At 41.9% G+C, this 24,751-nt stretch overlaps 1 protein-coding gene across 7 annotated transcripts in view; it reads left to right on the forward strand.

Annotated features, from left to right (window-relative positions):
* LOC147241878 (partitioning defective 3 homolog) overlaps nt 1-24,751 on the forward strand; it is a 390,131-nt gene that overhangs the window by 351,970 nt on the left and 13,410 nt on the right. For all 7 annotated transcript variants that reach the window (XM_086192266.1, XM_086192265.1, XM_086192260.1 and 4 more), the window contains one exon: nt 20,144-20,264. In XM_086192266.1, coding sequence (XP_086048392.1) covers nt 20,144-20,264 — 121 coding nt within the window. The remainder of the gene's footprint in view (nt 1-20,143; nt 20,265-24,751) is intronic.

A 24,751-nucleotide genomic window follows, 5' to 3' on the forward strand; every position in this document is an offset into this window, starting at 1 on the left:
TTGGGGTATACTGATGAGACACTGTAGTTATCGGCAACACAGGAACCATTTTCATCTTTAGTGTGGATGTGACAGCGTGGAGGAGGTCAGTGTTCCCTGCATCTCCCATGACAAAGTTCGTCTGTATGTACTTGGCACTAGCATGTGCATAAACACACACGGGGTAAAGGTCCCAGTCATAGCAAAGTAAAAGAGACATGAGAAGTCCCCAGTGTACTGTCGCTATAAGGGTCGACCAGAGTCTAGACTCTGATGTCTCTACAGCGTCCAGTGCCAAAAATTATGATCAGCTAAGCAGCCTCGTACTTTCCGGAGAAACTTGAAGTTTTTCATGGGTGAGGGGAGCTCTCCCTCCTCAGCCGCTAACAGACGCACATAAATTTCCGCTACTCATTACCTGAACAATGTTGTGTTAATGAAGACTTTTGAGTCAAAGGGTAGCTCTCCACTTTATCGGAGTCTTTGTATTTCTGCCTTTTTATTCACTCGTTCATACACGGCATGATGCACCTTCCTGGCAGCGGGCAGATTTAAAGAACTCATGGTGCCTTCGTTCAGACCGAATCCCCAACCACACGCGAATCAACCTGCTGCTCCCTCCTTCGCCTCTTAACATTTTCGACATGTGATGGAGTCAAGCAAGGCCAGATAGAGAAATATAAATGGAAGTGCTGGCAGTCTAATCTCTTCAAATCCATGCTTCGATACTTTCATTACTTCACCAAGGTGCACTTTGTTTTCATGCTTTCTGGTCATTTTCAAGTCCCAAAGTGAATTCTCACAATTTGAAAGATTACAACTTTGTGGACAGAAAATGATGTCATGAGAAACTTACGATGATTTATTGCAAAACTCAATGGGAACAAGAACAAAAAAAAAATGATTTGAAATTATATTTCTTTATGTAATCTTAAGAACCTCTTCTGAAAGCTGTACTTGGATAATGTGATTCGTGATCGGCACGGCTCTTGCAGATGTGCATCCCTGAACTGAAATTGAATTGATATAATAAGTTAAATTTGGGTTTGCGTTATTCCATGAAGGTGAGCAGAAGTTCAGATATTGTATTGGTCTGCTGGGTGAAATTATGATTGGGAAGATTAACTTTGTTCAAGCCTCTTCTTTTCTCACCAACTGTTGTTTAAAATGAGGAAATAATGTGGTAGATATGTGTGAATGCACAATGTGAATTTTGGCCTCCGAATGTTTTGAATATATTCTTTTTTTTTTTACTTTTTAATCGTCACAATACTTTTTTCGGGATGCACAAAATGTGATCAAAAACATTTAATTCTATGCGGATTCTATCAACGGCAGCAAAAAAAAGTGTACATCTTCTTGAAAAAAAAAAACGCGGTAAATTATAATATCATGAACGAATAACAATAAAATCAATAAAATAAACTCCCTGCTATCCCAGACGTCCTTAATTCTGCGACCCGAATAAATTCGGAATCCATGTTTCTATGCAGAAGTTGTCTGTGCCATCACTCAACTGAGCGACAAAACCTCACGATGCAATTCAAATATTTATGATGACGTGATAAAATAGTTTTTTTTTAATTTAATTTCTGCCGGGTCAATTTTCTGCCAACTTTGCTCCTGTTTTGAATTGGAATTGCTTAACCCTTGTGTGAAACACCTCCAGGTGTGCAATATGCCACATGGAGGCCAAGCCCTGACAGACCAAAGTCAATAAAATTCCTCATTGGTCAACAGGGCTGTAATAATCCTCCCGCAGTTTTTTTTTTTTATTTTTTCCAATCATAGCAGTCACCTCATTATATATCTACAGGCAGAAGCATTCCCAAGATCCCAGAAGATAAGTGAGACCATTTCTTCAGGCGTGGATATGATATTTTCTCTTCCCTCTACATTCTTCCGAGCTTGAGCCCCAAAGTGATACGGCCTGATAAAAAAAAAAAAAAAAAGCTTTCTAAAGTGATTTGAGCGCCCAAAGCTCCCGTGACATTCAGTAAGGGGGGGTGGGGGGGGGGGGTAAATCTTCAGGGAGGAATCAGCAACATCCCCAGCAGCCTCAGCATTTCACCTGGGGGGGGGGGGGGGGGGAGAAGAAGCAATAAATACAGAGAGATAAGATGAGCCGATGGTGCGGACGGTTTCGGCACAAATGATGCTTTCAGTGACTGTGTGGTATGTTTGTGCCACCGTTTTGTGCAGTTTTATTGAATATTGTCGGGGGGCTAATGTGGCAGGTGTGTTCAGGGTCGCACATTAGCGACGTAGCAAAAATTCCATGATGCTGAAGTCAAAAATAACAATTTACAATTGTCTTTTAAAACTTGTTGCCATCTTGAGAAGCATTGACATATACAGTATTGTCATGTCGTTTGGCACAGACCCCTCACAATTTTTTTTTTTTTTTTTTTTTTTTTACAGCGCATGAGATACAGTTCAGTTTTGCACTGACGGCTCCTACCCCCCGTTTGGCACCTGGGGGCAGGTTCCAGGTGTGTGGGAGAAATACATGCAAAGAATTTTTGCCTTTTTCACATCTGGTGAGCAGATCCATTGTTTCCCATTCAGCTTTGCGTCCCTGCACTTGCGGACAAGTTTCACGACGCAACAGTTGGCCCCCTGAACGAGCGTGGTAGATTTGTGATAACCGATTCAGGTGAGGTGAGAAGCTGACGGTTAGGAGTTTGAAATGCTGGTGCCAACATTATTCCACTTGGGTCTCTGTAGTGATATTTCGACTCTTGTTTCAAGAATTCATTGTTTTTGGGGGGGGTTTTTTGTAGGAAAGTATCAAACAGATTGTTTGAGGGCTCGGTATTTTGCTACATAATGTGATAATGAGCACTGAAGCCTTTTTGCAACGTTTGAATATTTCATTTAGAAATCCTTTTAATAATTGTTTAAGAAAGAATAATAAAATGCAAGGACTAAATTGAGCCCCGTTATGCGTTTTACAGTGATTTAATTGCACCATTTAAATGTAAATGCATTTAATGCTTTGTGATATTTTTTTGTTGTTGTTGTTGTTTTTTAGCGTCTGCATTTTAAAGTCTGTTTCTGTTTTTTGAAAGTCTGCAGTTTCCTCGTGGCATTCAGAGGATTCCAATCCCCAACCTGATAGCTCTATCTCTGCTATATCCCAGTCCTTCCTGTGCAAAAATACATGTGACTGAAATCTGATTCATAGACTCTTCATTAGCATGAAATGTTTAAAGACAAGTTAATATGCAGTGCATGAGGCAGCATTCGACCATCCTCTTAGTGGTGTCCTTCTGTGTAGGGACCCCCCAACATACACATGCACGCACACACGCATGCACATGTATGCACACACATACACACACACACAAAGAGGAGAAAGAGTTGGCCTGGGTAATTGGGATAATAATTATTTCTGCATTTAGAGCCAGCTGGGTGCCTGAGAAGGTCAGTGAACAGCATGAGGACAGGCTTATCTCCGTGTTGGTGCTGGCTTCCATATGGCAAAAGACAATAGGAAAGGCCCTTGGCCCCGGACACAGCAGCATGGCACAGGACAGCTCCCACAGACAAAACACAACAACACACTGAGGCAGCACAAAGCACTGTGGGTCTCAGAACTGCCACACAGGCTGGCTGGCAGAATGACTGGCTGCACAGCAGTTTATTTACAATGAAGGACAGTGGCAACATGAAGGAGGAAAACAAGCAGGCAGAAGTGGAGGGAATGGGGAGACAGCAACAGAACAGAAATAAAGACGAGATTAAAAATAAAGCCATCTCATTTAAAATCATTAACTTGTTGCCTTTAAAGCTTTACTTTATTCGCCACACAAACGCAGTGGTGCGGCTTGAATGGCGAACAATGAGCAAAGCTTTGGTAATTTATGAAGAGGACTTTGACCCCTCCATTGAAACTCTGTTTTTATGTGTTAGCCTGCTAAAGGCTGGAGGCTTGATGAAAAGATGGAAGGGTTGAGAGGGTGGGAGGTTAAAAGTCTCCTTTCTTTTCTCCTCATTCTTCAGCTCCTCATTCAATCACCCCCTCTAACCTAACCCTGCACTGGGTAACCATGGCACCAAACCCCCCATAGCAACCCAACTCAAGCTTCATAAATCAGATTTTTACTGTTTAGCACTCCTTTTTAATCTCTGTCTACTGACAGCTTTATTTGATTCCGTCTCTTTGGAGGGCTTTCGGTGGTCAGAGCATCATGAAAAGAATTTGGGTGTGTTTGCACGTGTATGTGTGTTCCTCTGTGGCCGCGCACAGGCGTGAGAACAAATATACGTTGCTGTATGAAGGTTCTGCACGTATCGTCCCCCTTTGACTTCCCGAGTGTCCCTTTGCATGATTATAAGACAAATAAACACCATGAATAGTGATTGTTTTTCATGATAAAGTTGCTAGTCCCCTACTGCACTGCAATCACAACACACTCTCGTGTCCAAATGCAGACAGTCCGCTTCCCCGTCTCCTTGTGTTTTTATGTGACTTAATTTAATTGAGAGGAAACTTGGCAGTGTCAAGGAAGATCCATTACATATTCGTAAATTTCTTTTGTTTCTGTGCAACCTGTTAATTATCGCAGTGCTGTAAAGGACACAAGCCAACATAACCATCTCCTGGTGCTGCCATCAAACTTTATTCTGACTCGCTAGTCCAGGTCACAGTCTCGTCTACGGTCCATCTCCCTAATACACAACTGAGGTGAGAGAGGGCAAACCTGAGACGGACTCAGGTGGGCAAGAGAGGATTAAGTGCACAACCAGATCAATTTAGATACCTGGATGGTCAGCAAACCACTCATTTCAGTAACTCTCCCATTGATCTGCAAATAAATGGATAAAATGCATCTTTAATACCAGAGACCTCTGGCTGTGATCGATGAGACAGCCATGTGAAATCAGACGTGGAGCTTGGATAGTTGTGAGCCTGTCCGAGGGAATTAAGTGTGTATTTTTCTTAGTGTATTGAATTTATGGTCTCAGGTTTGTACAGCTTATTGTGTGGTCAGGATAAAATATGTGGATGTAACGACCTCTCTCTTGATATTTAATGCTCTTGGAAAAGCCATACGCTATGTCATGACAATAATTAGGACTTCTATCTCAACTATACAGTTGTTGAAATAGCCCTGTAACGGACTGGTGATCCGGCAGGGTGTCACCTGGGCTTCAGCCCCCCCGTTCCTCAACAGATAAGCAATATAGAAAATGGATGGATGGATTGTAGAAATATGACCTTGTAATATATAACAGTTTGGTCAACTTTTTATCACTGAACTTATAATTTTCCTGTCTTCCAGTGTATACCTGATTTAATAAATATTAACTTTCATCCATATGTTGTTCTCATAACTGAATTCAAACAGATAAATATTCCAAATAGACACTAACAAACTCCAGAAATCAAGAATCCAGAAATTCTGCTTGTGTTTCTGTTTTCTCTGTGTTGCTCAGTTGCTTGCTTTATAGCTCAGGTGGTTTACTGAGAAGTACTGTATCCAAATAAACAAATCTACGTCATTAAAATGCTTCACATATTTACAATAAATGGTGTTCACATGCCAGTAATTTGGTGAGGGCGTATCAACTGGAGCATATTTACTGGAATGTTTAGCTTCATTGCCAGATATAAACAAAAACAAAACGCTGGCTTTAAATTAGAGCTACAGGTTCATCGCTATTGAGGTCTTGTGGTTAAATTCTTGACGCACGTGTCAAGGTGACCTTGACCAAGACATGGAACGCTCTGTTATTGAGTGTGTGTGGAGAAGAGATAGACCGTATGTCAATACGGGTTCAATTGTCTACCAAATGTATGCTTTGAAAAGCTCAGCAAAAGCTAAAGAAAGGCTTATCCTCACCTTCGTTAAATCACAGCAGCAGTGGAGAGTCTATGCTTCAGTAGGCAAGGAGGAGGCATCGTGCCAATGAATTAAGACAGTTCATTGACAGCTGCTTTCCTGAGGTGGACTACAAACGTGTACATGAAAACGTATCAGCAAATGTAGACTCATAACATATTTTATAAAAGTTTCCTGGGCTTTATCGATTTCAAGACCTTTTTTTTTTTGTGTGTATTTTCGCCACAAACAATTAACTTTTCGAGAGTGTACTCACACAGTTTTGAAGTTCAAACTTCAGCTGACTGGGGATGAAAGAGAAGACAAAGGAGGGCTGAAGCTTGACTTTGATCATGACAGTAATGGTCTCACACTCTTCCTGTCTTTGCCACTGAGGAGCAGAGTAAAGGTCTAGAGTTCATTATCAAAGGTTTTCCTGTTGGAGGGGCACAACCAGCAGAGCGTGTGGTGAGCTCTCATTTCTTCTGTCGATGTCTCATAATCTCTGCCACTTACATTCTGGACAAAGAGACTCGACTTGTTAGGAGCGATCTTGTTTTCTGTCTCTATTCCCATTCATCACAGGAAATTAATCTGAAATTGCATATGGAGGAAAACAGCATATCAGCGCATTACCACTTGGCTTGCAAAGTGGCCATTACCAATATAGAAGAGGAGAATATTGGACTTACTGGAGCAATTGGCAATTCATGCTGCATAAGTTTGGAAATCACTCACTTGGGAAATATCGTAATGGCCTTGAGCAGATATGGATGTACGTGAAGGAAAAATATGCCAGAATTTTCAGTTCAAGCCTAGGTTACCATTCTCAAACAGCCATATAAAAGTCCAGAAAAACGTCATCTGTCTCTCGTAAGATGAAAACAGGGCGGGCCCCACAAACATAAGCATGCACATATTGAAGCTGCTCGACAGCGTGAAATAAATCTGACAAACAGTTTTATGGCTCATCTTTGTGGTGTGATGTGATTGAAATTTCTGGGTAAAGGTTGATAATTGGCTGTTTTTCTCCTTATTTTTATCGTCTCGGTGACTGATATGTTTTTATTTGCCTCGTCTCTTAACGTGTGAAGTGCTTTCTTCTCGCTAACAAAACGAGAAAGTTGCGAGACAACCACAGTTAAGGCGACCTTTGTTTGTTTTTTTGCCATTTTCAGTATGGCTGACACACCCTATTTTGGAGATTAGCGTTCTGTGAACGTCAGCCAATTGGCAACCACCCTTTACTGCTACCAGCTGCTTTTGGTTCTCTTATACACATCAGTCTACTTTATCTCCCCTCTCATTAATCTTTACAAGATCCTGGGGTATGGCACAAGTTATGCATTGCCATATTAACTTGCCTTTGAAGGCTATTTTTGGAAAGACCTTGGTTTTGATCAGAATATGACAAAGGGGAGTGCTTTTGGAGTTCATTTCATTCTTTTAGTGTACACTGACGGTGGCATTTGATTTTGGTGTTCAGTGGGCTGAAGGCCAACAGTACCACTTGATTTCACTGTCACTGATGAGAGAGGGAGGTTTTGACTCCTCGTGTGGTTCAGAGGATGTCCATTTTAGGTGCTTGTCCTGCTGTCTTTAAGAAGAGCAATTTACCGATGCTTTGGTGGAGAAAGGGGAGGGTGGAAGGGCTGCATAGAGGTGATACTGGTCTTTAATCTGCACCTTTCATGATTCATGAGCTCCTGGCCAGCCTCCTATACCTTAGTTCTGACTTTAAAACATGAAATAGAAACTATTACCTTACTACTGCTCATCACTTCTTTGAATTTTTGAAGGTAGCAGTGGTGGGGAGGGATTTGGCTCATTTTTTTCCTCTTTTTTTTTCCCCCCAAAGCCACCGCACCTCAAATCCAATTTTTCCAGGCATGAGAAGTTGTCCTTAAGCCTGTCAAATGCACTGACAGGGAAACTCTCACTTCTCTTGTGATAATAAAGATACAGTCAGCAGTCAAGTTATTTATAGCCCTCATCCTTCACACGTTCACTACTGAAAGGGCTCACTTAACAAAATATGGACCAAATAACCAATTTATTCGTTCAGTATCACCTCTCAAGTGCTTTTAAACCACTAAAATTGATTTCAGGGCTTAGTTGTTGTGAGGTTATAAGTCTTTGGCAACTCATAGGAAGAAAAAAAAAAAGTCGGATGTAGAATGAACTCGTCTTTTTTAAGCGTTTCAATTTTTGCAGCCATACTATTACAGTATACTGTTGTATCAAAACTACTGTGGTTATTCTATAGTAAGTATACCAAACATCAGCTTAGATTCATGCTAAAGAGGATGATAAGTAATGAGGTATTAGTTGCACTCAGTGGAGCAACCTAATTAGATTTGCTTCAGGTATTTCAGACCCCCAGTTGGACAAGTCACTCAGTTCTCAGTTAAATGACAATTATTGCATCTCCATTGTGTGGTCATTGCTTTGTGGGCAAGAGGGTCTCCTTTTTCATATCTGGAGGATATGTGTTAACTAATCAGGTTGAGCATTACCAAAGACCTCTATTATTCTCTGCTCTTTAGAGAGTTCTCCCAACACTGGCCTGTAATTAAAGGGCTCACTCCTACTTAATGCCTTTGTTCCGATGCCCCCATCACCCCCTATGCTGAGGGTTAGGGAGAATGATCATTTTGTGTCTGTGGGTGTGTATGCTGATATGTGTGTACACACAGCTGTAGTGACAGCATCTAAATTTAGCTTGTAGGCCACTCACTGGTCCATTCATTCACACATCAGTTAGCACAGTAACCATCTGCGGGTGTACCCCGTGACCGCTTGGTCTCTTTTGTGAGCACAATCCATTGTCCACTGTGGCCTGTCTGGGATTCTGGTGTCTTCCAAGTGTCTTCACTGTCATCCATTCCTTAACCTCCTGAAGGTTTTGGCTTCAGTGCATCTTCCTCTCAATGAAAGGGCTGTCAAAACACTTAGTGCCAAAGTGAACCTCCTCACAGGCTTGAATAGCTCTGTCTGATATTAGATGACACATTAGGAACGTGGCTGACGGCAGGCCATTCTCATCTCAGATTGTCAAATTTGGCTTATTTGGTCTCAACCCTTGGCATGTGCTCTCAGCATGGAAGACACCCTGTTAATAACCGTCAACGTAGTATGTGCAAATAAAGTTGGGGTGGTGGCGGTGGTGGTCTGGGGGACGTAACCCAAAGAAATTCTGTACTCGCATCATTGTTTTTGTAGGCTAGACAGCTCAAATGTCCACGTCACAGTGAGTTGCTCAGGGCAACTACTTTAGTCTAAAGCTCATTCATCCGGATGTTCTAGAACATAAAGGTGGGTAGATGCCTGACATTCATGGTCGCTAATACAGGCCTGCTAACGGTCTTCATTAAAGCATGTTGCCTCACACCCATGTTAGTAATTGTCAGGGCTAGAGCTGAATGAGCAAAAGCCAGCTAAGGCCCTTTACCTTTATGAGTTTACCTTTCATGCCATCTCTCAGTGTTAATGTGTTCTTAATATTCAATTTTTCATCTTGTCTCATTGTACCCAAAGTATGTATTGCTGTTTCCACATTATATTCTCGCTGGGCTAAGGCTTATAAGAATTTGCACGGTGTGCCTGGTAGCTGCAGCTAATGGTGGAGTAGCAGCTCATTTTGTAGTTAAGACATTCCCATGGAGTAGGCCTACTGTGACCATTGGTTCCAGGCACCTTTCCCTCCAAGGCTGTTCCTGTGTTTAAAAAACAACAACAAAAAAACAAACCTGAATCAACCTATCAACCCCAGCACTTTTGTGGGAAAATCAACTGAAAACATTTACCTGGCTAACTACTCTACTTTTTGTGTATTCATATTATAAGAACAAGCTGTGGCTGCTCATGATAATTGGTTCACTGGTTCCCCATTCAGTGCAGGGCTGGAAGAAGGCTCCCTTGCAGCTTTTAGATGAAGGCTTCAGTCGTTGTCACTCTTGTTTTCCACGCAAAGCATCATGAGACTCTTAGACAGGTGGTCCGCAATCAATGACTTGTTCATTTTTTTTTGTTTTTTTGTGAATTTAGTTTTTAGTTACCCCCTAGGTAACCCAATTCTACGAGTATTCCCCACGAAGAGCCGTCTTATTACAAGTTGAGTTTCATTGCTACGTTTAAGGGGGCACAGGAAGTGTGAGCAAGGGTGTTTGATATCAAGCTTGTCTATATAGTTGCTCCTTCTAAACACCGTACTTGAAATCTAGAAATGTATGTCTGTTGCAAAGCATATTGAATTGTTCCAAGTGGAGGTCTACTTACAGACCTCAAGTTACATCTGGGTAACTATCTTCCTTTTGTTATTGTTGAAACGCTGGACTGCAGGTCTTGTCAGTGAAGGTTCATATCGTTGCCTACTTCAGATAATCACCGTTTTGCCCCTAAAACAATAGATGACTTGACCAAATTTCTGATAAGAACCTCAAGAAATCACCACTTCGGTTCTCCTTCTCGTGCAGAAGTGTGTGCTCTCTGGGAATGCTGCCACTGACACTGTCCTGCAGTCTAAAGGCTTGTCACAGAGGACCTCATGGCTCTCTGTTCCACTGAGCATGGACAGTTATAACCCTTTAAATCTCAAGGGAAGACAAAGACACTTTCAAATCATTAGTGGCCTCACTGCACTCTCATAAGTTCAGCTTTAGGAATGCCTACACAAATTTAGGTCAAAATTATATATCAAACAAGTTCATTGTAAGTTAACTTTGTTCTCTCTTAGTCCTTGACATTTTCTCATTCATCCAAGTTAATCCTTTTTAACCAATCGGGATTAAAATATGTAATTATTCTTGCCAAAGTCAGCACCTGATGGCCTTTCTATGCCATAATTATTGACTGCCAGTGCTCCTGATTAGCATGTCGGTCACAGGGGAAGTTGTGGCCTCCAGTCATCATGATGATTAAGATCATAATCACAGCCACTGATGTTTGTGAGTTTGTGTTTATGGTGGTCATAGTGGTGCACCGGGTTGGGGGGGCCTCCCAGCTGTCAAAGAGGCTTTTGATTGATTGATCCTTGATGCAAGTTGATGGATGTGTAGTCACATTAAGCCGAGCGATGGCCATGCTGGGGCTCATCACGGCTTCCACAGTTTAAGGCATCATTACGGCTTCATTAAAGCAGAGTGCCGCTGCATCCATAGATCATGGCAGTGACAGGCCAACATTATGTCTGGCTGGGTTGATAATGATGTCATGAATGTGCAGGTCACAGGTTGAAGGGGTATTAACATATGTAAGCCTCCTGGAGGTTCATGGGATATCGCAATAATGAAAGGATTTCTTCTTTATTGATTTCATTGTGTGGCTTCATGGACTGGCACGAATGCAAATGGCATTGTAACGCCCACAGAAGACTCACACAATTAATAAAGTTGATCCAGCACTTTTTGTTGTGTAACAAAAAGGAGAGATGTAATGATACAAGTCACACAAATCACTTGGTTGGTCCTCAAGTGCCTTTTTCTCGGACAGGACACTTAGGTTGTGTTGTTATGTGAACATTATGGTCTTATTACTTTATCTATAATTATCTTATTAACATACTCTGGTTATTTTCCAGTTTTTGTCACCTCATCTGTCCATATCTGCCAACATGTTAAATGTCACACTGGTTATTATTAAACATAAAAAGCCTAAATTATGCTGCTGGACTGGCTTTTATTTTGTCGTCTCATCTGTCTGAGTTGCCAATCCTATCGGTTGTGACCCGTGACCTTCCCTTCTCTCTCTTCCTGGCTCTCAGAATAAAGCTCAAAGACTTAATCCAGTAATGGAAGACAGAGGAACTATTCCAATGCACCAGTGTGTGTGTGTGTGTGTGTGTGTGTGTGTGTGTGTGGGGGGGGGGGGGGGGGGCTGTTTCTGTTGGATTTACTCTAGTCTCTTTAAAGGCTCTTTAGTCTTTCTCCAGTCTGTCTTCCCAACCCCTACATCCTTTCAGTCTCCTTTGCACTTCAAGCTGGGACCAGCTGTGCCATGAGCAAAATATCATGGGGATCCATCGTTTTTAGTTCTGATTTTGTACATGCACTATAAATATTTGTATTGTTTAAAGCTGCCCTGACTCTTGACTGACAAGCTACCGTTCCTCTCTCTTTAATTATGTATTGTGAATGCTGGAGCAGCACCTGTGGAAAGGGTGGCTGATGTGAATTATTTACCGTTGACTTGTGGCTTGCCTGTTGTTTGCCAGACACTGACATTTGGACAAGGAGTGATTGTCTGCAGTCAGCACAGTGTGATGTTGGGCTGGAGTAAAGGAAATACTGAGAGGTGTAGATCTCTCTGGCTGAATCTGGTGGACTTGATAAAAAACTGGAAATTGTTCTGCTTGCCATTAAAATGGATTTTGGGGAAGAAAAAAAAGACAAAACCTAACTACGATGTACAAAAAGATCTAAGTCTTCCAAGCTAACCAGTATCACTAACCAGTATCACTGGGAATGATGCATCAGATGTCTCCTGAAACATGTTTGATATGTACTCAATTGCTGATTAATTGCTAATTCTAAATCTAATGCTAGGCTTTTATAATAGTTAGCCAATGACATTGCCACTCAGGAAAACTCCAAGAAATATTATTGAGAGTTATATGCTTATGGAAATTATTTTATTTATGTATATATATATATATATATATATATATATATATATATATATGTACTGTATATGTCATTATTTTTATTAAAGAGCTACGCCAGTTTTTTTTAACCATAGGGTTTTTTTTTAAACAATGCTCTAAATCATACTACATATATTCTGCATAAATCCTACGGTACAGGTGAAATCAGTTTGCAGAGCTGTTAAGGTGAACATGGTGAGGTGTGAGGCATAATTTGCTTTTATTATTTTGTGGAAAGTTGAAATACATTTTATATGGAAATGGAATTGCTAACCGTGCCAAGACATGAAACTGACTAACCTCCTTGTAATTAGGTGAACTATTTCCTGCCATTAGCAAGCATCTGCAAGTACATTTCATTCAGTATGTAACACTTGACAATAATAGTAAAGGACAGTTAGTTCATACTAAACTACCTGCATTACTAATAGTAAGTTTACTGTTCGTTGTAACATTTTACTAGTATGTTTAGTGATCATTTGGGTTTAGAGTTGTGTTTTCATAATTTGACCCCAAGGTCTTGTTTTTTGATTTGCTTTCCTTCTTCCTGTCTGTTTTCTTGTGCTCTCTAATAAGCCTCCTGTGGACATTCCTGCATTTGAGAGCAGCTGAAGATGATGCAGTCTCAAAATGCAGAGTTGGGGGGAGGGGAGGTTGGCAGGGTTCCTAGGGTCACACAGCTGTGTGATGAGCTCTGTTGGACCTGCTCAGGCAGGTTCAGGGCTGTTTACAACGCTGCTTTTTAGAAACTGTGACTGCAGGACTCCACCAAGACACAAGAGAGTACAAACTGATTTTTCCTGGCTCTTTTTATTATCCATAAACAAATTAAGTTTCTTTCTTGTGCTTGTCTCAGGATGTTATATTTTAGACATGTCCTCTGCTTCAGGTGGTTCTCAGCAGAGGTACCTACAAAGATCACTTAGGATTGCAGCACACCGGCCTCACCGGAATAATTTGAGGACGACTAATGCACCGACACCCAATTTCATTTCTCGCCATGCCAACCTATACTTGGAACAAATGTTTGGGTGCCAAGGTCAATAAAAATAGTATCCTGGAAGCCAAAGTCATAAAGTATTCCCCATCTCACCCCTCCAGGCCTCCTAGTTTCAAGGTAGCTGATATCTCATAAAAGATGTCTTTAAAACCTGATGGGCTCATAAAAGCTGAACTTACTTGTTTGCATGGATATTTTAGCCCAAGGCCCTTACACCCTAGAGGGGAGAGACACCTCACTCGCCTCGCCCTGATGAGAGATGTTGACGTATCAGATTCATCCGTGCAACATAAACAGCATTGGGATCGCATAAATGATGCCATCTGATTACGCATGTGCTTTCATAGTGTTAATATGTTTCTGATTGAAAGTATTTGGTGTTCTAGGGTGTGACCTCACACATTTCTGCATGTGCTTGAATGTTTTGGGAAAGTGTTTCACTTGAATTATAGTTTTACTTTGCAGCTTTGCGTCCTTACGAAGGGCCACTGCTCCGGATGGACAGTGTTATGGACAGATGCATGTGTGAGTTTGAGCCTCTCTGAAAATGTTGTGCAGTCTCAGCCATCCTCCAAGTCAATCTCTGTCTAAGCAAGTGCCTCTGAAAAAGTTGCTTTGGATCCCAGATTTTAACTACGAATATCATCCATTTCTTTATGGAAGACACAACTGTCGCTTATAAGCCCTCTAGCTAATTTCTTCCCAGGAAAACAACATTGAAAAGTGGCCAGTGCTTGGTGGGATGAAATGTATCTTTCTTCTATTTAAATATTTAGGTTTGTTTTAAACTCAGTGGATGAGGTGAGCAGAAAAGACAGCTCAATTCTGCTCTTGTTGGATTTAAACTGGTTTACTTGTGAGATTAATCCAAATGAATCTTGTGAAATGGTCCTCCGTAATAGATGCAGTTGCAGTCTGGCTATGGCTGTTCTCCACGAATAGTTCGCAAACAAGTGCTTCCATCCACTTTTTTTTTTTTTAGGGTGGCACTTTTTATCTGCATTTTTATCTGCACCTTACTACAACCTCCTACAGCCGCCTCCAACTTACTGCCTCATATGATTAAAGGACTGAGTCTGATTTACGTAAAAAAGACAGAAAACACCTTCATCAATATCACATTTTGACTTGTGTGTAAAAAGTCAAACTGGGCTCCTTGTAACCACAAGTAATACATCAATACATTGCAAGTGGAACACAGCCATTGACCTGTTAAGAGGCAGGACAGAATGGTGCAAGTATTTTTTAGTAAAACGTAGCCAGCGGCGGCTTGAGGATTCCCTCAAACATTTCTTAGAAATTAAAAAAAAAAAATGTATTTGGAATTGTTTGGGAGGTGTATTAGTCGTGTGTGTGTGTGTGTGTGTGTGTGTGTGTGTGTGTGTGTTTGGTAATAAAGCAAATTAAGGTGAAGTGGGAGCAGTATGTTGGTGGAATTGGGGCTTTTGATATCCAAAAGGATGAAGGTCCTTAAAGGGAAAAGAGATGGGAGAAGAGGTTTTTTCTTATTTCATTTCCTGTGAGCTGTGTTTTCTCAGTTCAGGGCCTTCTGTGGCTCTCTTCATAGCGTAGCTCATTCTTCATTTCCAACACTAAGGAAGCAGGAGATGAACAGTGCATCTGGGGCCAGTCATGCTTGACAGAATGTAAGAGGGTGCAGCTCCAAAGGCATTGCTTTTTCCCCTAATTGATCAGAGCCCCATGCCTCCTGGTCACGCCACTACCATGGCCAAGGTAGACATCCCAGATGATGGCTTCGTAGGACTCCCAAGGACTTCATATGGGCTTCTTTGAGTCTAGAAGGAAACATAGCTACATGCATAAGCATGTACAGTCATCCTCGGCTCAACTAGAGCCTGCAACTTGAAGTGGGGTTCTTTAGCTGGCAAGGCGCCCCTGTCGGTGCATCAGTCACAGAAGGACATGGGTGAAGTCAGAGCCTGACAAATCCAGGGTGTTATCAGGCCTTTGTCCGGCCTGCAGCTGTCACTTACCAGGCTAGTGGGAGAGGATGAGGGGGACAAAAGGGAATTCATGAGCTATCCCTGTAACCACCGAGGAGGATTGAGGCATTCAGCGATGACACATGGAAGGAAAAGATAGAAATGAAGTAGCCAGAGGGAAAAAGAAAAATACGTATTTTTTATGAAGATGCAAAGAGAGTAAAGTGAGAAGAGGAATGCTCGATGAGGCATATGTTTCAAATTCTATCATTTGATTGCCACAAAATCCTGGCAGATTGGTTGATATATGCTGATTTCCTCTGAAGACAAAATGCTTTATCTTTGTCCCTCTCCCCTTCAGAATTGACCAGCGGTAATGCAGATATAATCTATTTCCATCATCGCGGTAGGTCCCAAAGGCTGTCCATCTCCCCTCAAAACCTTTATCTATCTGTCTTTGAAATAAGTGTAAGTCCACAGTGTGATGGAATAAAGATGAGCTAAGCCTTTGACTTGATACAAGATTGCCAAAGGGCCCAAACTTCAGAAGCCTGCCTCATCATCTGCTGCATGGAGATACTCGGGCCAGAGCCAAAAACAGATGATGTGATAGAATTTCAATCAACAGTGATCAGATAAGAATGAACATTATGTCTGATTTTAAACTCCCACTGAAGCCCCAGCAGTTCAGCTTCCCTCCATTAAATTGGTAAAGAACAAAGTCTGTTACAAGTCTCTGAATTTCTGTTAAACTTCCACCCTTTAAAAGTCATTCTTGAGGTTATAAACCTCTGTTGCTCTGATTCTAATTAGCTGTGACTGCCCTCTGACCACACATATGCTGGTATGACCCGTAATATGCTCCCAGTGATTGGCTTATCCCTTTATTGGTCTGTGTCAGTTATAGAGCATGTGGAGCCACCAACAGACAAAAAAAAAAAAAGTGTGTGTGGGGGGTTGCTAGTTTGCATCCTCGTCCTAAGCCTTGTGGTGCTTGAGACATCTGTAAATCCTCCTGGATAAAAGGATGACTGTTACACGGACAAGCATCCACATATCCTCAACTTTAGCTTTAACGGGCTCATGACCCCTGTCAGCAGTACAGATTGAAAAATACAGTTGGGATGGGGGGGTCATACACAGGCACACACACTGACATGCACAGCAGTGGTTTCTCACTTTTCTTCAAGTAAAACCTCAGTGTTATATATCTGGGGATTGGTTTTGTGGCCATTTTGCAGAAATATTTTGCACTGTGTGAGCAGAGACAGCAACAGAAGTGGTTCTGTTTTAGAGATGGCGTGGATCCTTACTCTCACTTACTCTGCATGTGTCATAGGTTCACCATTCTCAGTATCGTATCGTCATGTAAGGAGAAGTCAGACAGAGAACTGGGGAGAGTGACACTTTTGTCTGTGCTCGTTTCAAAAAAATGCATCAAGTCTGTGTTACGTGTGGTTGCACTCATTTGGAGGTGACATGCCAGGAACCACACAGATGTATTTTAGCAAATCTAATTAAACGGGACAAAAGCAAGGTGCTGGCTGTGAAAATGCTGTGACATATGAATCCTTTTTTTTTTCTCCCTATTGTTCATTTAATTACAAAAGAGTGGTAGCTTTTTTGAAGGGGACTTTTAAAAAGAAAAGCCACATGGATAAGCCTTGCAAGCTCATGGGATCAAGACATGCCCGCATGAAAACATATACGCATACGATCTTTTTACTTGCACAGAAGCCAAGCTGAGAGCCAACTGATTGAGTGGTTATTCATATCCCCTAATACGCATATGAACAGGGTGACACATGCATACTAATTTCTGCTGACATACATTGCAACCAGTTCCCGTTCTTTCCCACAGCTGTTTTTGCTCAGGTCCATTACAGATATTAATGCATTCAGAGGGGAATTTACACCTGATGCATCTGCAAAAATCATGCTGAGTAATTACGCATTGAGTTGCCCGAGCTTTAAGGAGCTCTCAAGAAGACAGCTAAATCTATCCTTTTTATGTGCAGAGACAGGCCTGTTGCCAGCTCTTGCAATAATAGAGGGCAGCTCCTGCTTGATTCCTGCTCTTCCCAAATTCTAAGCTTTCCAGCCCTACCTTTCAGAGCACATGAATGTATTTTCACTGGAAAACTAAACCCCCACCCCCATGTGTTACCCACATTGACTGAGGGAACAACCAACACCAACATTGTGGCTCGCTTGTCCGGCGGGAGAGACTTGACAGTTGACAAGTAGTTGGTGCAGAATTGGCTACTTCGGTCCGTTACTGTGGTACAGTTTCTGTTGTCAGCATTATCCGGGATGGGCCACGTGGAGGCTTCTGCTTTCAACCGCCTGAAACAATGGGAACTGCATTATTATTGCTAAAGATCAAACTTAATCATTTGACTAAAAATGTATATCTGTCTATCCATTCTATCCAAGCTTATTTCAGGCGAGAGGCGGGGTTCACCCTGGCTAGATCGCCAGTCCGTCACAGGGCCAACATAAACAGATAAACAACCTTTCACACTCACAGCCACACCTACGGTCAATTGAGAGTCACCCAACAACCCAACTTGCCTGTCTTTGGACTGTGGATGGAAGCCGGAGTTCCCAGAGAGAACCCAAGCAGGCACAGGGAGAACAATCTTTAGATGGAAAAGCCCCAGGCTTGAACCTGGAACCTTTCTGCTGTGAGGCAACACTGCTAACCAGTGCACCACTGTGGGGATTTGGCAAAAATCACTGGGCCAATTGGTGGAAGGGTTGAGTAGGGGTTAAGGAGGAACCCATTACATTTTGGGGCAGATCCATCGTATAGATCAAAAATAGCATTACGAAAGTGTGCACTCTTCAGAGGGTGGTTTAATTTTTTCTTTACTCGCACATGCTTTTTGAGCAACCTCATCCAATAATATAGGAGTGGAATTTTTTTTCCTTTTTTGTTTGTTTGTTTGTTTGTTTATTTGTTTGTTTTAATGAGCAGGACTTCACTATAACAAGCATTAGCCTACTGAGCCACTTAATGACCCACAACCACATAAAAGGCATAATGTATGCACCCTGCATTCCTGTCAACATAAGCCACAAGAATCAGATGGACTATAACTAATACAACTGATTTTGCTCAGACAGTATAAAGAACATGATAGCCATGTCTCAACAAGTGCTACTTAGGGACATGCACCAACATCTGTGCACCCTCTTTAGAGTTTCAATTTATTGTGCTGTTAATGAAAGCTTGATTGGCACCATGTACTGATGCCTATTATCATCAGAAGGCTGTGTTCATTGTAATCTGCAATTATTGCCATAATTGCACCCAGAATCCTCTGGGCCCAAATAAGCAATCACTTCCGCTGCTGGTGTGCCACCTGTACTGTAAGTACTACTCAGGGGGACACACCAATAGTGACGGGTCCTTGTGTCAAGTGTCCATTTTGAAAATGTTTTTTTGACTTGGTCTCATCTTACCCATTTTATCTGCCTGCAGTTCTGCTCTGTGTCTCACTGGTGTTTTCCAGCACCTTTGTCTGACTGTCTTTTTTTTTTTTTTCTCACATGCTTTTAATTAACCTTTCCCTTTTCATGCAGCATCTTAACACCTACACCACCACCACCTTTATCTCCTTTTCCCTCCCTCACCCTATCTACCCTACTCATACATCTTCAAACTCCCATCCCTTCCCAGCACAAATTCTTAACATTTGGGGACTTTCATCCCTGTGGTATGCATAAATACGGGCCTATTATCAACCCAATTGTCTCATCATAATTATGCATTGTATCATGTACTGGCTTTGTAGCTGTGATAAAAAGGGAGCCTGATTAAGCTGAGGGAAATATTGATCCCTATTGACAAGCCCTTCAAAGCCCTTTAATGGTGGAGATGTAAATGAGGGTTTTCCACAGTGTTAACGACTTTGTCCCATAAAAAACAACATTCTATTGCCATCTAAAAGGGACATGTATCATTCAGAACAATGCGTTTGGAACGTTTAGCTATATTGATGCTCAGGAGCAATGGCTGGAAGAAGGGAGGCCAGGAAGATAATATATTCATCCATCCATCCATTTTCTACTGCTTATCGTGTTAAGGGTGGCGGGGGGGTGGAGCCTATCCCAGCAGCCTTCAGGCGAGAGGCGGGGTTCACCCTGGACGGGTCGCCAGTCCATCACAGGTCCAACCCATATTGACAGACAACCATTCACACACAGCCACACCTACGGTCAATTTAGAGTATCAATCAGCCTAGCCTAGAGAGGACCAATCAGTCTTATGAGCTTCTGAATGAATATGGACTCACATTTATTCGTATCAGTTCATATTTATAGACTGGTTTGTGGCCCTTTTCCTTGGTCTCCAGCTTGTTGCTGGATTGCCCAGAGAGAACCCACACAGGAACAGGGAGAACATGCAGACTCACACAGAAAGATTAACACTCGAATAAAACCAGGTTCCGGTTTCAAAACACTCGAACCCACCCATCACTTGCTGTGAGGTGACTAACCACTGCACCCCCGTGCCTTCAAGAAAATATATGTTGATGTCAATTAGGCATGCAAATGAGAGTCATGACTGCCAGATTAAGGTGTCCCCAACAGAAGTTGGAGGGATGTTAGAGTAGTCAAGTGAGTTCTTCTGAAAGCAAAAACATGTGGGAGGAGTTTTTAATGATGGGCACAGTGAAAAATGATGACCAAATATCCTCTTTCACCATTTGGATTCAAACATTTTTTTCTCCATTTTTTTCTCCAGCAGTCAGATGGCTCCTAGTAACCATGACCGGATACAGAGGCTGAGGCATGAATTCCAGCAGGCAAAGCAGGAGGAGGACCTTGAGGACCATCATCACACCTACAGCTACGATCAGTCCTGGGTAAGTGTCTGATAGAAATGGATCCAGTGGAACACCCTGTAATCAGACTGAATTCTCAAAGCAGAATTTGAGATCTGGAACTGGATCTCTAAAACCAGTTGCTGCTTAGTGGATTAATTATCTTTTTGTAGATCTCAGTTAGGGATGTAACGATTACCGGTAAAAATGATAAACCGTGGTAAAATGTCTGACGGTTAGTACTACCTTTTCAAATTTTAATTACCGTCAAACCGTGTTTGATTGCCGCAATCCGAAACAGCTCAGGGATACTGCTCGTTGTGTGAGAAGTGCAGCTGCAGGCAGCCAATCGGACACAGGCGCCCCGCGCGCATGCGCACTGCGCAGTAAACAACTCGTAAACAATGCTGCCGACGGGAGAACAGAGATTTTTCCACCGGCAAAACGAACTAAGTCCAAAGTCTGGACATACTTCGGTTTTAACAAAGACGCGGAAGGGAGACTGGTCGAAGACAGCAATCCAGTTTGCCGAAAATGCCACAAAAAGATCTCCGCGAAGGGTGGAAATATATCCAATATGATGTCACATCTACGTGACCACCACCCGCAACTGTGCAACGAGGTTCATTCTGCATGTTCTTTAGATTGTTTTTTCCTGAAATAAAATTTGTTCAATGATATAGGTGCGCCTGTGAGTGCTTTTTACACATTTTGACATTTCAACAATACCGTTATGATATTGATAACCGTGATAATTTTGGTCACAATTATCGTGATGTGTAATTTTCATGTCGTTACATGCCTAATCTCAGTTTTTAATTTTGTTGTTGTTATTATTCAGTCTTTGCTTGTTATTTTCATAGAATTGTGTTATTATCACTGTAGATTTCTCTATATTTTTATGCAATCAAAGCTGGGCAAACCAACTCTGATGTTCGATGTTGTTACCAATAAATTAACCAAAGCTAACATTATCTAGATAATATTAGCTTGCAAATACAGTAAGTTGTGTAAAATTTCAGTCAGCCTTCGGGCGAGAGGCGGGGTGCTCCCAGTCCATCGCTTGGCCAACTCATACTGCCCAGTGACATTCTGTGAGTTCCAAAACAGCCTTTTGCCGCTCTGTGGCTGCAAGCAGTGTCGGTGTCGACATTCTCTGAGGTGTTTGATGCAAGAGAACTGGCGAGTGTTATGTTTGCGTCATCATCGACACCTCCGCCCACCTCTGACCTAGCTGGCACATTGATGACTTGGATTTACGTAGCAATGGAGGCAAAGGCTTATATGACAGGCGGAAATAAGTGGCGGCAATAAGTGTACCCTCAGAGGAGGAATACTGCCGGGTCAAAACTGACCCCCAATTTGCTGCACTCTGTCTAAAACCTCAGACCAAGTCGCAAAAAAGATGGGCAAATTAGCGGATTGCTAACTTGTGATGGCGCGCACACAAACACCGATACAGACATACCAGGGACAGACAGGCAGATAAAGGAGGGGAAACAACACGGAGAGGGACGAGCACAGCCACTACCATTACAACCATATTCTGATGATCATTATCTTTATAACCTTGTTTAGTTATTCGGGTACAATAGATTACAATGTTGAAATACATCTAGTCTTTAAAACTAATGTCGGCGATGTAAATGCAAAGTGTGATTTGTGTCCTGTGATTTATCCCAAGAGAAGCACTGTAAGTTAGTAATCGATCTGAATGGAATAAGAAGGGGTGCGATAAAATTAAGTTAATCATGTGATTCATGCACCCTCAAATAATTCAGCACATGTTCGGATTGAGACAGTGTGAATCCCAGAACCGGATCAAACTGGTTCCTCAAACCGACTCCTGTCCTTCTGACCGTGTCATCCTTTTGGATGGATAAACCACGAGTAAACTGCAGGACTTACGTCCCTGAATCTGTAGGCTTTTCTGTCCCAACATCTTCAGAAGTTGCAGGTTTGACATTCGACTTTGAAGTAATGTCTACTCAACTGCTCTGTGCCATTCTTGTCTGGGAAACATGAGACACATGCGGAGTGCAGTTGATGAACATGAAACTGTTTGATGTCAGTTGCCACTTCTGGAATTTTATGCAAGGTGAGCTGATAGAATTTGAACAGAGAGAGATAGACTCATTCAAAGTTGTATTAAACTTGATTCAAGGGATTTTTGAATTAAAGTTTTAAATTGAAATTAAAAATAGAATTAAAAAAGTTATTCTTCAGTGATTGATCTTTAACAACAGTGGGATTTTCTTCTCATAATTGGAAAAATGTAATAAAGTTAATTCCTTTCTTAATTTATAAAGACTCGATGGATCTCATCTTCCTCTCTAACAGGTTCCTGGAATTTAAGTAAGGATGATCCATGCCTCCCAGCAGTTTCAGAACTCTTTTCACACACACCATAATATCATAACATGCTATTCCACTATTCACCTGGTAGCTGCTGCAAGTCAGGGGATAGAACTTATTTTACGTTTACTTTAAGCAGATGTCCTTTAAAAACCTCAGATTTAGAGGCTCAACAGAACCGAACACTTCATGGACTTTTGGTGCGGTGGGTTAGGGTGGTGTAATAATGGCTCGAAACAAACGTGACCTTTCTGACCTTGTTGTAGTGGAAAGGTCGCTCATTGTTGTACCAAGTTCTTTTCTAAATTTCAAGATCAGCGTGTCGGACCTTGAGATTTAAACTATTTGGCATCCAATTTACGGAGGAATTATGAGTGTCAGTTTGCCAGTTAAATTGGTTCGGAGTGCAGATCTGACGCGGAAGGGATCCTCCATTGTTTTTCTTGTTGTCTAAATGAGTTTTGGTTTTCTTCCCAACATGTTTCATGTGTACAGACCAAGGCAGACTTTAATTGCGATGTGTTTCAGTGTTATGCCACCGACAAGCTAAAAACACTACTTTGTCAGAGTCTCTCTCTATCCGTTTTGTCAGAATGAGAGGTTATCTGTTGGTCTAGCACATGGCATTCACTGTCTTTCTCCATGTCTTCAGCTTCTAATTGCTTGTGATTGTTGACATTTTTGAGCAAACCCTCACCTCCCTACTTGTAAGAAGATACAGGGCCAGCCCTGCAGGATTGAAGTGTATTTTATCAATGCTCTTTAATTTTATTTTAGCCCTTCAAACAAGGACGCACAATGGCAAAACTTGTTCGGAAAGATAAAAGCTTACCCGTATTAAATGCTGACACTGATTAGAGGGACTTGAGGGAAATCTTTTCCTCAAGCACTTTCCGACCACAGGAACTTTTTTCATTGTTCTGAGAACTGTCGGAGGAACTGTTCCCTTTTTTGAACTGGACACTCTGGAAATAGAAACTGTTGTTCTTATTTACCACTTCGGGGTAGGTATTTGAGACAGCTGCTTTTAGTGTGAGCTTCCCAAAAATGGAGAAAACACATCTTCATAAGTATTATGAACCTTAGGAAGCACAACAAACCCGCAGCAAAGATCAAGGTGTCTTTGCTGTACTCAAATTTTTTTATTTTTTTTTAATCGCTGGTTTAGCGCTGTAAAATACGGCATGTGAACGTTCCAGAGTAATAATGATAGTTAATGACACTCAACATTCGACACCAATTAACAAACTACAGTTTTGAATTCATATTCGGGAACACCATCGACTCTCTCAGATCATGATATGGTCTGTCACAGGCCCCACTGAGTAACATTGGCCTCTGTGAGCACAAATTGCCAGCTCGGCCGCGAGGATGTGAACGTGTGTGTTCGTGTGTACAGCTCAGTCTCAAATCTCAGCTTACCGTTGTGAGAATCGAATGTCAAGTCCACTTCCTGCTGTAAGTCAAGTAAACTGTAAGTCAAGCAAGAGAGGGCAAGTCATTGCTCAGGTCGGGTAATGAGAGCTTGTTGAGTAGTGACTGATAGAGGGTCATCGGTTTGGAGCTGCAGAACTCGCCTACTTCTGTTCTTGTTTGATTTCAGTCACCTACTGCCTACTACAAGGAGAGTCAAAATGTTTTTACTTCTGGACCTCCCCCATCAGTGTTTGTTGCCTTGTGCATTGGCTTCTGTCTGTCTACTGGACTGGCGTCCCACTTTGCAAAGTTTGCGCACATTGTCAAGTTAAAAATGGAGCCTATCCCTATCCCAGAGATGGGGTACACCCTGGCCGGGTCCATCGCCAGCGCTCGAACCCAGAACCTTCTTTCTGTGAGGCGACGGCACAAACCCCCGCAATGCCCCCCCCCCCCCCCCCCAAGCAAGTCCCATTTCTTAAATGTATGACTTGAACCTGCACCCTCACTCAAAGCACAGGGATGTCAAGTATTTTCATAAAGGGAACAAGTGGGAACTGTGGTGAGAAAAGGATTCTCCAGCCAGTATAATTTGGATTCTCAAAAACAGGATAAGAGTTCATCCAGGATTTGGAATATGATAATGACATGCACAAACACAAAACCCGGCTCCACAGTCTTTGACATACATCCAGAACTTGAGGAAGCCGTAAAACATATCAGATAAACAACTTTATATCATACTCAATATTTTTTGG

The sequence above is a fragment of the Aulostomus chinensis genome, chromosome 21 (genome assembly GCF_037954235.1).
Source record: "Aulostomus chinensis isolate RoL2024-O1b breed Wild chromosome 21, RoL_Achi_v1.0, whole genome shotgun sequence".
Taxonomy (NCBI): Eukaryota; Metazoa; Chordata; class Actinopteri; order Syngnathiformes; family Aulostomidae; genus Aulostomus; species Aulostomus chinensis.